Source organism: Alligator mississippiensis, chromosome 3, assembly GCF_030867095.1.
Source record: "Alligator mississippiensis isolate rAllMis1 chromosome 3, rAllMis1, whole genome shotgun sequence".
NCBI classification, from domain to species: domain Eukaryota; kingdom Metazoa; phylum Chordata; order Crocodylia; family Alligatoridae; genus Alligator; species Alligator mississippiensis.
The window spans coordinates 7,973,571-7,990,362 of record NC_081826.1 but is presented as its reverse complement, the minus strand read 5'-3'; the positions used below and the strand labels follow the sequence as shown (position 1 = coordinate 7,990,362).

Genomic DNA, 16,792 nt, shown 5'->3' with positions numbered 1-16,792 from the left:
ATGAAAAGTTAGCTTTTTAATTAAGATTTTGAACTTATGGACTAAAACAATTTAATAATTTAAGGCCTCTTTATAAAGTGATTTGCAGCACTGTAAATTAGACAAAGGTAAAGCTACTTAAAACTATGCTTAGATAATGAGTACTTAATTATTTTGCAAGTTTCACCCACCACTAGATTAGATCCATTTCCAGTTATTTAACCTTGACTAGATTCCAGACTAGTTTTTTGGAAATGATAAAGCAGTACATTAATCCATTGTGCTGCTCAGACTCAGCTTGCTTGTCTTACAGTTATTATAGAGAGTACCGATCTGGACAAAGAGAACTACACTGGAGATCACCCTTTGTAAGGTGTTTGGTGCCCTCCTATACTGTGAGTCTACACAAAACGCACTACGTGCACTACAGTGACATAGTCATCATGCAGGTCTACATGTGATCCCCAGCCATGTCGCTGTAGCGGTGAACTCCCCGGTTATAGCATGCCGCTATGGTAACGTCACGGCGAAATCTAAGAGCGTGCCATGCGCATGGTGCTGTAACTGCCTATGCTGCACCGTGCTTTAGTACTTCCAAAAGGAAGTACTAAAGCATGGCAACACATAGACATGCCCTATCAGTACAAACTCATGCAGTTCCACCTTCTGTTCTCGCTTAGGGCCCTTATCTTGGATTTGTTTGATAGCGAAGCTGAACCATGCAGTGGGACAGGAATAAAATAAAGCTTAATTCTTTAATTATAGCACTAAAATACACCTCCTATAATGTTCAACATTTACTAACTGGGGGGGGGGAAAGGGGAAAGGACCACAAAGAAAAAGGAAGAGGACCCATAGCGTTTTAAGTGCTCTTTCCAAGCCAATGTGAGAGAAATGGGGGTGCAGGAATTGCACTTCAGTTAAGAGAGCAAACATGCAATGCACCGAGGTCCAATCTTCATGCTGGAAGCAGATGAACAACCCAGAGAGCGCCACCAAAAACATTCCAACTTCCACTCAACTGAAAATGTGTTCACAACTTCTGGTGCTTCACTGTCATTTGATTGATGTTGACAACTCAAAGCTATTGTAGAAGATAATTGACAGGAATTATTTCTTTTGTGAGATTTCAGAAGCAATGCTTTATTTGAACAGATTTAATTCAACTGTGAAACATTACATCTAGGGACAAGAACATAATAAAAATGACTGTTTTAATTTTTCACATCTAAATGCATTTGGTTGATAACAATGACAACATTAGACTGCTTTTCATACGCCAGTCCACCACATACGGGAGCTCAATGAATATAAACTCATATTTGTTTTGTATAATACAACTTAAATTTTGCAAGAGAAATCGAAACTCAAGTTATATTAATCTCCTAGATGTTCAATCTAAATCCAATAAGAGCAACAAGGAAAAAAAACACTTTCAACAAAGACAGGAAGTCCATGAGGCTGTAACCTAGATGTTAGGGCAATCAACTGAGACCAGGAGTCCTGGGTTCTGGTCTCCACTCCCAGGACTCTTTGTGGAACCCAGGACTACTACCCCAGAGAAGTGCCCTAATCCCTAGGCTAGGGAGCTATGCTTCCTATTGCACTTTCATCTGGCCATACAAATTCTGCAGTCGTTCTTGTACAGTGGCATAGCTCCAATAAGAAAAGTGGAGATTAATCCTACCCAGAATAGCCTAATGTGATAGCTAAAGCACTCTCCTCATGCTGAGAAAGAAACTGAATTCGTGTCTCATTTCCAGAACAAGTGCTCCAACTACAAAGCAAGTTGCACTAAAGGCGACCAGCACCAGCATAACTACAACCATGTGCACTTACTCCTACAACCGTTTTGTTTAGTTTTTTTTAAAGGAAGCCAAGCCCGACTCAGCTCTCTCAAAGAAAAATTGTTGTTGTCTACCCACTGTATGGGACTCTGGTCTGTGCATCTTGAGGAGATGGAGTATCTAATTAGAGCCTTGACTCAAGCAACTTAGCTCCACATGGCAAGAAGGAGTACAAGCACTTCCCTGTGCTGAGCATTTCCTGCTGACTAGGTTTAAGTGGCGACGCGCTCAACACAAAGGTGTTTTGGATTACCCTTCTCAAGTGTCTCACTCTCCCCAGGCAGCAGATAGGGAAGCTAGGCACCTAACTCGGGATTTTGAATTACACTCTAGGTATTGCAGCTCTTAAGTTTTATTCGCTGTAGCCTTTAAACACAAGCCTTTAAGGAATCAATGCTAATTTAATTCTAGCATGTTATCTTTCTGACTTCACCAAATGATCACAGATTACACTTCAGAGCTTAACAGTCATAACAGACCATACTTCTGTGCAGCTGCTCATTTACAAAGATATTCAGAAGTACTGCATTTTCTGCTGTAAATTAGAAATACATTTTAAAACAATAGCTACATAGTAAAATTGGTCTTTCCCCTCAAAACTACCTATTCTTTATTTTAAAAAATTAAGCAATGTAAACATAAGCAGAGCTCTTCAAAGCACAAAGTAATATTATAATGCATTTAAGTGTCTGAAAGATGTTGTCTATACATTAATTTATCATATATACATTAATGTATATACATTAACTTTATACATTAATTGTCATTATAGAAGTGGCAAGATACTACTATAAAGATTAAATTAATTGTAGTCAGACAAGGTTCTTTGAGTAGATGTGATATCTTTTATTAGACCAACTAAATAGCTGGAAAAATTGTTCTCTGCAAGCTTTGGGGCACAAACACCCTTCTTCTGGCATAGGGAGAGTCTGAAGAAGGATGTTGGAGCCCAAAAGTGTGCAAAGTACAATTTTCGCAATTATTTAGTTGGTCTAATAAAAGACATCACATCTACCCAAATAACCAACAACCCTAATGCGTTATAGTCTTACTTTTCCAGTGCTAAAGCTATCAGCCTAATTATAACACGAGTCCTTTGTGTGTTAACTACCAATACAGTCTAAACCACATATAACAGGCTCATTAAGCAATCAGAAAATTGTGAACAGCTAAACAAAGCCTAAGGTAGGCTCTGAGAAAGAAGGTTAGAAGCCTTAATGAAGTATAAACACGTGAGAGCAGGCTGTTCCTGCAGGAACTAGTAGGCATGCTTAAGTTGACTTAAGCAGCACCTTTAATGCTGAAATCAATGGGTGATGATAAATAGCTAGTGTCATTTGCATGATTTAAATGGCTGCCTCCCTTGTCCACAGGCATTTCATGTGGCTTATAGGGTATATCCTAGACTAGTAATATTTGCATCCTGGTGTGTACGTGCTTCACAATATCGTTTATCTTGACAGATACATTTAACAAAACTACTCCCACTCGAAAGTCACAATCACATGGAAGGATGTTCCTGCAATTTAGAAACATGAAGTGTTGCAATAATGGACTTTTTAATGTGGAAATGGACAGTTTTTCTTAAATTTAGCATTTTATGAACAGAGTTCCTTGTAAAAGAAGTGCCCTTTCTCTCTTCCCAAACTTCACCTTAGATCACAGGTTTCCAAAGTGTAGGCTGCAAGCCAGTGCAACCCACAAGTCCCTTTGATGGGACTCACCACCCAAGACTGCACCCAAGGGGTACACTTAGATTTGCTGCTGCTCCTCCAAATTGGCTATGTTAGCATTTTATAATTTCAGAGGTATGTTTATTTACATTGCCTTCCTAAGTTCCTTCCACTGTACTATTTACTGGTGGCAATTAGTGCCTAGTAATCCTCAATGAGTGCATCTACATGTGCACTTTACTGCAGCCTGAGCCAACCCTAGGGGGGTGCAGGGCCCAGGGCAAATCAGCCTGTGCAGGGCCCCTTTAACACTGCATGGGGCCGTGAGACCCCTGCAAAGGCAGAGCATGCCAGTGCCAAAGCAATGAAATTTGTTGCCTGGGGCCAACCAGATCCCGCGCGCCCCAGACAAGCCACTCTTCAACCGACACGAAGCCAGTGGTGCGTAACTGGGGGAAGTGTGGGGGGGGGAAGAGGCCAGATATTTCTTCCACCGTGTGGGGCTGAGCCACCAGCTCCAGGTGGGCCCCACAGGAGGGGCCACAGCCGCTCTGCCCAGCTCCATGGAGCATCACCATCTACACATGCACCCATATTAAGGTATAGTAAATTAACTAAGTCTGCCGTAGGATAGTACAGTCCAGGACAAGTACTAGCTTAAGGAGGAGTAATTTATGCCACTGCAATGTGTGTGTAGACAGTGACCGGGGCTGGCTGGAGCACAAGTGTACTATAGTGCAGGGGCTACCATCTGGCTAGCCCCACACTGTAGGTACCCTTGTGCCTCAGCCAGTCCCTCTGCTGCCACCCAGAACCCAGGCCTGGCCAAGTCCCCAGGCCCCCTGCCCGCCCAAAGCTGCTCTGCCCTGGCTTGAATTGCTGTGATCCTGGGTGCATGTATAAATGCTGTGTCTGTAAGCCACTGACTCCAGCATGTACTGTGCCCGAGTTTACCATAGTGGAGTAACTGCATGTGTAGATCCACACAGTACATCTTATAACTAGGGGTCTACTCAAGCTCAGAGAAACTAAACAATTTTTGTGGGTTTGTCATGATATAAATAACAAATTCCGCGGCTATTTCCTGGATATGCTCATTATAATATACAAAGTATATTATATTTAGAGTGGAACAAAAAGTTTAGAAATACTAATTTATGCTTACCTTAATAACAACAATCTATTAAGGTAGGTGCCTATGCCCCACTTGGGAGGAGGATGAAGGGGGCAGCTGCCTTCTTGTGCGTAGCTGGAGTTAGTCAATGCGGCCGTCGGCTAGACTGCTTCCCTTTGTGCCACCCCACCAGCAAGCACCTTCCCCCACACTGCGCAGGCTGAGGCCGGGCTGCAGCAGCAGTGAGAACCATTGGTTCCCACTGGGGAGCCAGCATTTTATTTTCACTAAGTTTTTAAATTGATTTCACAAACAATCCCATATTTCCCCATTTTCTGTGAAATCACAGATTGAATAACTTTTACTTACAACTCTTAATATTTTGTAAGGCATTTTTAAGATTAACTAATTTATCCTCTCAATATCTGTGCTCAGAAGTTCATGGTTGGCTGAAAAATTCGGCAAGTAGCTGCTCTGCTATAAAAAGATCTATCCAAAGCCTGAATTAAGTATACAGAGTCCTACAGAGCATATTAAACCTTAACCAAAGCTAACAGCCACTTGGAACAAGCGAGGCAGTTATAAGACCAAGGAGAACCAGATGTACGCTAATTAGCAAGATATGAAAGATTTTGTGAAGCACTTCCAAGAGTTTCTAGTCCCTTCTTTATTGCTTCTACCCAAATGCTAAGCAGTGATGGATTCACACTGGCAACCATTAAGATACAAACCCTGGATAGATAGGTTGATCATTTTTAAGGTCCTCTTTAATTGCCAATCTAACTTAAAAAACAAGGACACATGCCAGTTACCACAAAGCGCAATCATGAACCTTCAATTGCACTACTAAGTCTCTTCAGTGATAAGGCACCAGGTTCCTATGCAATTCCTTTCGAGTTACAATCAGACTGGAGAACTCTATTTAGCCTAGGCCCTGGGGAAACTTTTCCAGCTGATGGGACAGAAACATATCATCTTGCATCCATTAGCAATCTATTTGAAAATAAAGCAGATGCATGTGTGTGGGGAGAGGACAGGACATAGGGGGAGGATGGCAATCAGAGGAATTTCTCTGTTTCTTGTTATATGGAAAATCCTTGCTCAGATTACTTTAAATTATGCCAAGCACATTCCTGAGAAATTCTTGCCTGACAGTATAAATTTATAGAAAGCAGAGATACTACTGGTATGGTTGTCACTACCAGGCAACCTCAGGAATAATGCTGAAAACTAAATCCAGATCTTTATTGTGCCTTTACTTCTTTTGATATAATAATCAGACAGAGCCTCTGGAAACCATTTGCCAAAACAAGTTGCCCAGAAAAGTTTATTTGGATGATCCATAAATTTCACAACAGTACGATGGTGGGAGTCATTGAAGATTGGGATGCCTTCAATCCTATGCCTGTCTCTAAAGGAGTCAAACAGGGCTGTATTCTTACTCCCAGCTTTTTAGTACCCTTTTTGCTTCTATGCTCATTCCCTCAGGAAAATGGATAAAAGAGTGGGTAAGTTTTAGGATGGAAAGAAAATTGTACACTCTTCACTATCTGCAGCGCAAAACTTTGACTTTGTCCAAATTGATTTGGGAGCTCATTTGCTGATGGAGCGTGCCTTCTTTTCCCAAATGGAACATCACCAAGTCATTACAGAGCATTTCTCAGGAGCTTGGAAGAGTTCTGGTCTTACTAATTGTAAAGACAACAGAAGTCATGTACCATTCTGCTCCTAGCAAAGTGTGTCAACTGCCAAAATACTGACACTTTCTAAAGTTAGGTAGCTACAGATATACAATTCCAACACATAAGGAATACACAGGAACTGCATATGGCTGGAGTTACTGCTTCTTTACAAAGGAAATAATATATAAAACTTCTTATATATTATCACCTCTTCTATCAATATAATGATCATTTAAAGTATAACATTCAGTAATATTCATTACTCTTAAAAAAATATGATTTGAGACTGGCTTACAGGCTTACAGATTTTGTTCTCTGCTTAAGTCAGGAAATGAAATGCTTATTTCTAAATTTCAACTGGTCTCTTTTTTCATAATCTAACATGATTACTTTTTTCCATGACTAGGATTTCCACTACTACTATGGGGGAGAGAGGGTTAGATGGGGAGATTCCTTCCACATTTAGATACTAGATTGTTTTGCTCAAAAACCGTGGATTCATAGAAAATGAGGGTTGGAAGGGACCTCAGAAGGTCAACCAGTCCAACCCCCTGCTCAAAGCAGGACCAGCCCCAACACTACACCATCCCAGCCAAGGCTTTGTCTACCAGATCTTAAAAACCCCCCAGGATGGAGATACCACAGCCTCTCTGGGTAGCTTTTTGCAGTGCTTTACTACCCTCCCAGCGAGAAAAGTTTTTCCTAATATCCAACGTAAACATCCCTTGTTGTACCTTGAGAGACCATTGCTCCTTGTCCCGTCATCTACCACCGCTGAGAACAGTCTAGCTACATCCTCTTTGGAAGCCTCCTTCAGGTAGCTGAAAGCAGCTATTAAAATCCCCCCTTTAGTCTTCTTCTCCAGACTAAATAAGCCATTCCCTCAGCCTCTCCCCAGCCTCCTATTTTTTTTGTCCTGTGCTGGACTCTCTCCAATTTGTCTACATCCTTTCTGTAATAGGGGCACCAAAACTGGACTCTACATGTGGCCTCCCCAGTGCTGAATAGAGGGAAAGAATCACTTCCCTTGGTCTGCTGGCAACACACCTACCAATACAGCCCAGGATGCCGTTAGCCTTCTGGGCAACAAGGGCACACTGCTGGCTCATATTCAGCTTACTGTCCAGTGTAACCCCCAGGTCCTTTTCTGCACAGCTGCTACTTAGGCAGTCAGTCTCCAGCCTGTAGTAAGTAGTACATGGGATTTTCCCATCCTAAATGCAGGACTTTGCACTTGTCTTTAGTGAACTTCATGAGATTTCTTATGTTTCAATCTTTCAATTTGTATAGGTCTCTCTGAATCCTCCTGCATTTCTACTACTCCTCCCAGCTTGGTGTCATCTGCAAACTTGCAGAAAGTGCACTCCATCCCATCTTCCAGATCGCTGATGAAGATACAGGCAACCCCCGCTTAGCGTCCTTAGTTGGTTCCGGAAAAACTGAGCACTAAACGAAACAGCATTAAGTGAAACCAATTTTCCCACAGGAATGAATGTAAATAGAGATAATTTATTCCCAAAGCTCCCTGCTCGTACTATAAAAATCACTGAAATCCCCCACTAGTACTATAAAAATAAATGAATTCAACCATCTAAATGTATCTAAATACTTTATTTAACACTTTGAACTTTGAAATAATTATAAAATTACAAAATAAAGTAATGAACTGTATGCACAGATGCACTTTCACTTTCTGCTCTTTCGGCTCCCTTCAGCACTCCGAATCAGAGCAGTCTGGGTTAGTGTCAGGTTCAAGGGATGTACAAGTGCTTGGCCGAGGATTTTTTTTTTTATTTTTTTTTTTTTGAGGGCTGGCTGCAGGGGTTGAAGCCGGAGTTGTGCACTTCCTGAAGAAGGAATCCACTGATAGCTGCACTTTGGGCTTCTTCTTTTCATCGTAAAGTAGCCTGTAACAACTGACTTAATTGTTAACTCCTCTTGCAACTGCAGAACTGTGCTGCATGTCAGAGTCATTCTCAAAGTAGGAAAGAAAAGCTTCAAGATGTTTGAAAGCTTCACCCATGCCTTTGCTGGCTAAGGCCCTTGCTGGTTGAACATCTTCCTCAGCATCTTTCTCCTCTTCATGGCTTCTCTGCTGCTCTATTTGAATGAGGTCCTCATTGCTTAATTCCTCCCTGTTGGAATTGATCAACTCCTGAATGTCCTCAGGTTCAAGTTCATCAAATCCAATTTTCCTTCCAAACTCAATGATACTGTCCTGAATTGTCACCACTGGTTCCTCAACCTCTTGGGAATCCTGGACACTGTCTGCCCAAGGCTTTTGCCAGACACCATTCATTGTTTTGGAGGCAACTTCATTCCAGGCACTTGAAAAGGTATTTATTGCCTTGCGGATATTACAGCCCTTCCAAAATTCTTTTAGGGTTGGAGCACCCGCTCCTTCCGTAGCCCCGACTGCCTGGGTGAATGTTTTCCTTATGGTAGCAACTACACCCTGATCCTATTGGCTGTATGATGAAAGTGGTATTTGGGGGCAGGAAAACAACTTTTATATCATCACTGAGGTCATCAAGTGTGGTAGGATGCCCTGGTGCATTATCTAAAATGAGAAGTGCCTTATGGGACAGATTGTTCTGAGCACAATATTTCTCAACTGCAGGACAAAAGTAGTCCCTGAACCAACTCTGAAAGACTGACATTGTCACCCAGGCCTTCTTGTTAGACTTCCAAAGGACTGGCAAACTGCTTTTAAGATACCCCTTGAGAGTCCTGAGGCTTTCTGACTGGTATACAAGCAACGGTTTCAATTTAAAACCCCCTGGAGCATTACCACCAAGCAATAAAGTCAGTCAATCCTTGGTCCCCTTGAAACCTGGCATTGACTTCTCCTCCCTGGAAATGTAGGTCCTAGAAGGCATCCTCTTCCAGAAGAGGCCTGTCTCATCAGTGTTGAGGACTTGTTGAGGCATATAACCCCCCTCCTCAATAATTTCCACAAGTTTATTTGTATAGCTAGAGGCTGCTTGGGTGTCAGCACTAGCAGCCTCCCCCTAAACAGAAACATTATGCAAGTTGCTGCACCTCTTAAATCTTTTGAACCACCCCTTACTTGCATAAAAAGGCTCAAAAGCAGACACCTCAGGCAATTTTTTCTGTAAATCATCACACAGACTCTTAGCCTTCTTCTGAATAAGCAGAATATTCAAGGGCATATGGTGTTGAGTTGTATCCTCAGTCCACACACTTAACAGCCTCTCCATTTCTAACATAATTGGAGTCCTACTCCTACTGAGTTTCAAAGCATTCAAAGGAGTTACAATTCTACCACGTTCTTTTGTCTTTATTTTTCAATATGGTCCTAACAGTTGACCCCGCCAAATTCAACACTCTACAGACCTCATTCTGGCGTTCCCTTGCTCCAGTTCGCTTCAGGACAGCCAATTTAAGCTCCGGCGTTATGCTTTTTCGCTGTTTTTTCTCAGCACTTGCACTCTCAGAGTCAGTTGAACGTTTCTGACTCAGAGTGCAAATCGAAAAATGAAGGAAGACAGTGACACAAGCTTGAATGGGCACAGGGCACAAAAGAGCACAGAGCACGAACTTTTTTGACGAAGCAAGATGGCGACGAGGCTGCCCACCGACAAGGCTCCCTGCATGATACCTATGAGCGTTATAGCAAAATCCATGAGCGCTAAGTGAAACCGGGTATCAAAGTGAAATGAGCACTATAGCAAAATAGCACTAAATAAAACCGTGTTAAGCAGGGGTTGCTTGTACTGAACAAAGCCAGCCCCAGAACCAATCTCTAGGGTGCTCCACTTGACACGGGCTGCCAACTAGATATTGAGCCATTGATTACAGCCGCCATCAACCCCTTGAGTCTGACAATCCAGCCAGTTTTATATCCAGCTTATAGTCCATGCGTTCAACCCATACCTCCTCAGCTAACTTGTGAGAATGTTGTGGGTGATGCATCAAAAGCCTCGCTGAAGTCAAGGTAGATCACGTCTGTTGCTTTTCCCACATCCACAGAGCCAGTCACCTCATCACAGAAGGCAACTGGGTTGGTCAGGCATGACTTGCCCCTGGTGAATCCATGCTGATTGTTCCTAATCACCTTCTCTTCCAAGTGCTTACAAATGGATTCTTTGAGGACCTGCTCCATGGTTTTTCCAGGGACTGTGAGACTGACCAGTCTGTAGTTCCCTGAACCTCCCTCCTTCCCTCAAAGACAGCAGCTTTTAATTCTGCACAAAGTAAAACTTCCTGTACTGGGCTCTTCAACAGACATACAAGCAGATCCAAAGGGACATGATCCCCACCATGACAGTTATTTTTCTCTTCACTTCCCCCAAGGATTCTTCGGCCTCTGGGCACAACTACAACATATGGAAAAAGAAACTTCTTTTTCCAGAGCCTCTTCAACATGATGCATCCATTACGAAGGTGTTGGTGATAGGTACCATCTGTGGAGTATTTTGTAAAAGAAGTTTCTGCCTATACTTTGACCTTTATTTCATAATTTTCTTGTGAATCAATCTTTTTTTTCCCCCATTCGTTGTAGGCTCTCTTCTCCAAATAGCATTATAGATGGTAATACTTCCAACAGAGATTGAATTCCTTTTCTACAGGTATTTTTCCTCTTTGTGGGATAGATGTTCCAAATTCCAAGTTTCCTACACATTCAAATTCTGAAAGCCTTTACTGCACAACCTGCAAGCATTATAAGCTTATTCTTGAGCATATCCTAGAAATAAACAACAGTGCAGGAAAAGTAAGCTTAAGTATATAGAAATGCAACATATTATCCCTAATTATTTCCCTCCTTCTCCTCTTCCCTTCTCCCTGCCATGCTAGATTGTATTTCCAAGCCACCCTCCTGTGACGAGAAACTGAAACATCAAGCTTTACGTTGCATAAATGGGTAAAATACAGAAAAATGTTTACTGAAATTGCGAATGTGTTTATTTAATATCTTAATATACTAAGCATGTAAATTGTTTGGATTTTGTTGTACGGAAGCTAAACTCCACATTTATGACAAAAACTGAACTAGCCCAAACAAAAATGACTACCATGTTTACCAGACACAAGCTTAACAAGAGCAGCAAAAACCAGGTTTCAATTACCAAAACAGGGCAATAAGAAATCAAGTGTAATTAGTGAACAAAACAGAAAGGACCCCAAAATACTGAGCGTCACAATGCCACGAGCTTATAGTCAGAAACATAGCTAGAAGCAAGGTCTTGAACAGGCCAACACTTTTTTGCCTGGTCTCAGAATGGTTGATGAGCTATACCGTAATGCCAAGTCTGAATTTCTCCAGCTGCGAAGTCGCAAAGGAAAATAGCACCAGGGCAGGCGCTGTATTTTTTATCTTCGCTCTTCCCTCGTTCCTTTTTTTTGCATGTTGGTCTCCCCACTCTCAAAGGAGCAGGATGAGACTCAAAACCACCACAACTCCAGCCCCTCAAACTCTTTTCCCCATAAAACATAGTCATTTCCATCTTTCTTATCTGCAAAAAAAAAAAAAAAAAGCCCTCTCAAGCAGTAGTCACTCATTATAAAGAGTGACTACAGTTGAAGGAAAGGAACAAGAAACACTGTACTGTTTTTTATTTTACTTAATACTACTCAGTTCAAGTTCTTCAACCATTCACCTAGCTTCTTCTTTGAAAGGTTTAAGTATTTTTGGGGCGGGGGTTTCAGTGATTGCTACCATGATACTGAGCAAACCAAGCTCTGGAAAGACTGAACCACGCATTACTGTTGAATGTTGTATAGCTATGGGATTAACAGTGGGGTTTAACCTTTTCATTACATGCGTGTTTAGCATCCAGAACAACAGGGATTCTGGAAGTTTTTAAGAGTAGGTTAGACAAACGCCTTTCTAGGATGATTTAGCCAGGGATGATCCTGACCAGAGTTGAATTAGATGACCACCTGAAGGCCCTTCCAGCCCTACTTTTCTATGATTATTTTAATACAGATAACAATCCTATTTTTCCCTTGGTTTTTAAGGCAGTGTTTTTAGAGACTTTCAAAACAGGCAGAAAAGCTCCTGTCAGGGTATGAACCGATGAACAATTTATACTGGGAAATCAAGGAGGGATTTGCCACGTTTCAGCTGAACGTGGCCTAACTGTTCCATACATTCACAATGCAGAGTTAAAACAAGGCAGATCACCCCAGAATGAAGTAAGTTTAAGTTACTACACTTTAGCCTCACATACTGTGGACAGGATAAGAGTAGAGAGAATTACAAAGGATCAGCTGACACATGTATTAAGTCCCCACAATGTTCTTCCCAGTCTTTTAAACCAATTCAATTGCCTATTCCTATCTTAATGACCGAAAACTACTACTTTTAGATGAAGAGGAAGTGCTTTTGTAGGAATGAAGAGCTTAAATGCTCAGTGATGAAAAAGCATGTATTATCAAATGTTATTTTCTTATTGTAGCAGTAACGTAAGAACAACCACTACAGTGTAGCATGTAATTTCCACAGTACTAAAACATGCTTTCATCTGTGATTCTACATTTAACCAGTTAACATAATTTTCATAATGATGTTTCACAATATGAACCAAAAATCAAAACCTTATAAAAGAAGAGAAACATTTCAGCCATCCGGCTACTTAAAAAATAATAGAACATAATCTTGGGAAAAAGTCAATGGAGACGGGAATAATTATACCTGCCTTCTGCTCCTTCTGCATTTGCACTAACACTTTTAATCTACAAGCTGGTTTAATTTTTTTCATCACTGTTCCTATCTAGTGTTTTATCCCACATTTTTTTCCTATTGCAGATACTATGGCTGAGAACAAATGGATATATTATTTCCAATAAGCTCTCAAGTAAGATAATGTTAGAATTAACAAGTGATGGTTTATCTGATGAGGAATGATTATTTTAGACATGATACTTTCCCTTTTATAGGTTATAATTTTATATTACAAACTTCCCTAATTAACACTACTCTCAAATATAGATTATTGTCATAGATTTTCTAGAACAATAACATACTAGGGCAACAGTGGCCAAACCAGCCACATGCAGTTCACTAGCACAGTACTTGCAGCACTCTGGGGCTTCTCTGCCAAAGCCCACCCACTTCTGCCCAAGGCGGCTCTGGGGGACACTGGGCTGCTGGGGGCCAGGGCTGCAGCCCCGCACCACTTACCCTGGGGGCGTGCTCCCCACGAGGAAAACCGAAGTGGCTTGGCAGTGCAGGGTGGGGAGGGGAGGAAGGGGGAACAGTGGTCACCTCCGCTCCGAGTCACTCAGCACCTCCCCCCCACCAGCTTTCTGGCTTCAGTGGAGGATCGGATGTGGCTCCCAGGGTGAGTAACTCTGGCCACCCCTGCACTAGGGTCTACTGGATCTCATTTTTCAGAGCTGGAACTGATGCCCAACTGAACGAACCCAATTAGTCTATCAAGAGAGAACTATTCTTATTCTGAAATTTCACCCCATTAAGTGTCTTCTAACCACGTTGTGTTCATTTATAGCAAAATTAAGAATTCACATTCATTCTAAGCTGACTACCATACATACCTTTAGTACTGAGGGTTTTTGCTGTGACTTCCAGTTTCTCCAAAGGTTCTGTTCCAATATTTTCTAATTTAATGACAAGTTGCTGTGTCTCCCCATTATAAAGCTGGACAGACACATTGGTGGAGATTTCATCCCCTGAAGAAGGCTGAAGTGTGTGAGCAGACCTAGTAACAAAGAAAGGTAGAAATGAAATAGTATGCTAGATATTATATCCCAATGTAAGAACCCATTCACAATGTAAAACCACACCCACAACCACCACAAAAAAAAAAAAACAAACAAAACCCTGTTGGTATGCAAAATACTGGTTTTTGAAACCAGTCATTGGAATTATCATCTTGTATTTCTTCAATTCAAATGTTAATGGCTCGTTGCCAGCATTTCCAAGAACTATTAGGAGTAAGAAGTATGTTTTCTGAAAGATTAATCACAGCATTCAAACAGGATAAAACATTTGTTTCTTGCTGTAAGAGTTCGTTAAATGATATGCTGCCAATATCATAATGAAAACAAATTGAGAAAGCATGAAAGAAAGCAAGATGGATGAGATGTCATCAACTTTTTTTTAAATGAGAAATTTCTAATAATTTTGTTACAGCACATCAACTAAAAGGAGACCAGAGTACAAAAAACAAAACAAAACAAAAAGATTTGGGTTGGTTTTTTTTCCTTTTAAGTCAAGTGAGAAAGGAAAAAATGCTATGTTCAGAAGAGAATGAGAAAAATTTTCTAATTAAGAGCCCTACCCTGTCTTACTTCTTATAATACTCGTGTGGGGCTGCCTGTGCCTGCTCCAGCCAGCCCTGTGCGGACTGCGAGTGACTGCAGCAGGGAGCATTGGCCGTGGGGTGGGGGAGGGGCTGCTTTTCCCCCCCGCACTCAGCTTTTCTCTGGGCTCCTTCCCTGCACAGAGAAAAGTGGCCCCTAGCCCACCCCATGGCCAGCGCTCCCTGCTGCAGGTGCTCGCAGCCCACGCGGTGCTGTCCAGAGCAAGCACAGGCAGCCCCAGGCCGGCTGCAAGCAGCTGCAGTGTGACGCACCGGGCACGAGGCAGGCGAGGGGCTGCTTTTCCACCCTGTCTGCGTTCAGCACCACCTTGTAACCTGGCCCCACTGCCAAGCTGGCAGCGGGGTCGGGTTACAAGCTGGTGCTGAGCGCAGGGAAGAGCAGTTCCTCTCTCGCTGTGTGGCTGGTGCCCTGTGCTGCAGCCACTTGCAATCCGCCTGGGACTGCCTTCGTCTGCTCCGGACAGCCCCGTGTGGGCTGCGAGCACCTGCAGCAGGTAGCGCTGGCCATGGGGCAGGCGAGGGGCCACTCTTCCCTGTGCTCAGCACCCGCTTCTTCTCTGCTGGCAAGCAGGGTGTCGAGGCTGTGCACTGCCCCCTGCCTGTACCGTGGGGCTGGGGGGGCACTGGGTGTGACTGGGCGGGGAGGCAGTGGGAGCACAGGACCCACACCGGTGCCCCAGGGTCAGTGCCGACGGGGCCCAGAGCAGGATGGCAGAAGCGTGAGGTCCCAGCTGGCAGGGGCTCTATGGAGCTCCCCCCTCTCCCTGCTGTGCAGCCCAGCTTGGCTCCACAAACACCTGCCAGCCTGTGTCCCACTTCGGGCCCCACCAGTGCTGGCCCTGAGACACTGGTCCCAAGACATTGGGACATTGGCCCCAAGATGGCAACCAGGGGGCGGGTCACCTGTAAAGGGACAGGGCTACCCACGAGGCCCTCGACAGCCTGCCAAAACTGGGTAAGCGGCCCTCCGCTGAAAATAACTGCACGCCCCTGGACTAGAGGCCTTGAGCTTGTCTAATGTGAGTGCTTGCTGAGTGCAGGTTAAGGCAGAAGCCAGACTAGAGTGGATTCTGCACAGAAATCAATTAAATGAAGGTGAAACAGTAAGTACTAGGGAAGTTAAGAAGAAAGGAGGGGAGGAATAATGGAGCATGTCAGAGATGAGTAGGAAGTTAGGAGTTCATGAGGATGCAGGGTATTTTTTATACTGAAGGGAAGGAGCCAAAAAGCAGAAGCATCCAAGAAGAAAGTGGGGAGAGGAAGTGGGTGCAGAAGAAGAATCAACTGAAATTAACCACTGGTAAATTTGGTGGTAAAATCTGCATGTTCTGTAATCTGGCTACTCTTCTTTGTTAACATCTTATGAGAAAGGTTGTTTCCATGGAAACACAATCATCATAGTTTTTAAGCATTTTTTTTGTTGTTTAAAAAAACTAAACTCTTTATTTAATACAGAAGTGGATTGTGTACTTTTCAATTGTTTAAAACTCCCCTGTTAAATACGGATACCAACACAATAGCCTAATATCTTTAGAGCTTTTTGGAATAGTAGTGGTAGATGGGGAGAAGGACCAGAAAGTCTGATTTGTACTCAGATTTTAAGATTTCCATATGCACACTGCAGTCCACCTTAACGTAGCTGGCTTAGGAATTTTTTTGCTATAATGAAGCACCCTCTGGTCTCTCCACCTAGTGAACAGAAAGTGGCAACATCTTAGAAAGCACACATCAAGGAAGTATCCTGCAGTGTCTGTCTTGTTGCTATAAAGTATCAAAGACTTACTGTACTTGCTGAAATAGCCATTCTGTATCTCAGCTTTTTCACAGTAGAAGTCCCTTGCAGTTTTATCTGCATAATATATTTGCAGTTCACCCAAGAGAAAACTGTTTTAACTCATTTAAAACCTTTATTTTGAAAGCCTTTTAAATTATTTGAATGAACACACTTTAATTTAGTTTTATATCAAGGATGTCAGTTTCACCCCGTAGCAAGCTTAATTACGACTTCCAGTAAATTTATCTTGTTACACTGACCTTTGCTAATCAATGTATTTGGATCAAAGTTGCACACAATGCTGCAATGCGCTTACTAATTCATTATGCACCAAGTAATAGATTGAATTTCAAAAAAGTTTAAAAAAATAGGAACACATAGGTCCAAAAGATTTAAAGAAATTACAGTAAATTT

General features: G+C 42.4%; 1 protein-coding gene across 5 annotated transcripts in view; it reads right to left on the bottom strand.

Annotated features, from left to right (window-relative positions):
* The window catches only part of TRAPPC9 (trafficking protein particle complex subunit 9), an 839,741-nt gene that overhangs the window by 690,916 nt on the left and 132,033 nt on the right, over nucleotides 1–16,792 (bottom strand). For all 5 annotated transcript variants that reach the window (XM_059723710.1, XM_006258702.4, XM_059723712.1 and 2 more), the window contains one exon: nucleotides 13,817–13,980. In XM_059723710.1, the coding sequence (XP_059579693.1) occupies nucleotides 13,817–13,980 (164 nt within the window). The remainder of the gene's footprint in view (nucleotides 1–13,816; nucleotides 13,981–16,792) is intronic.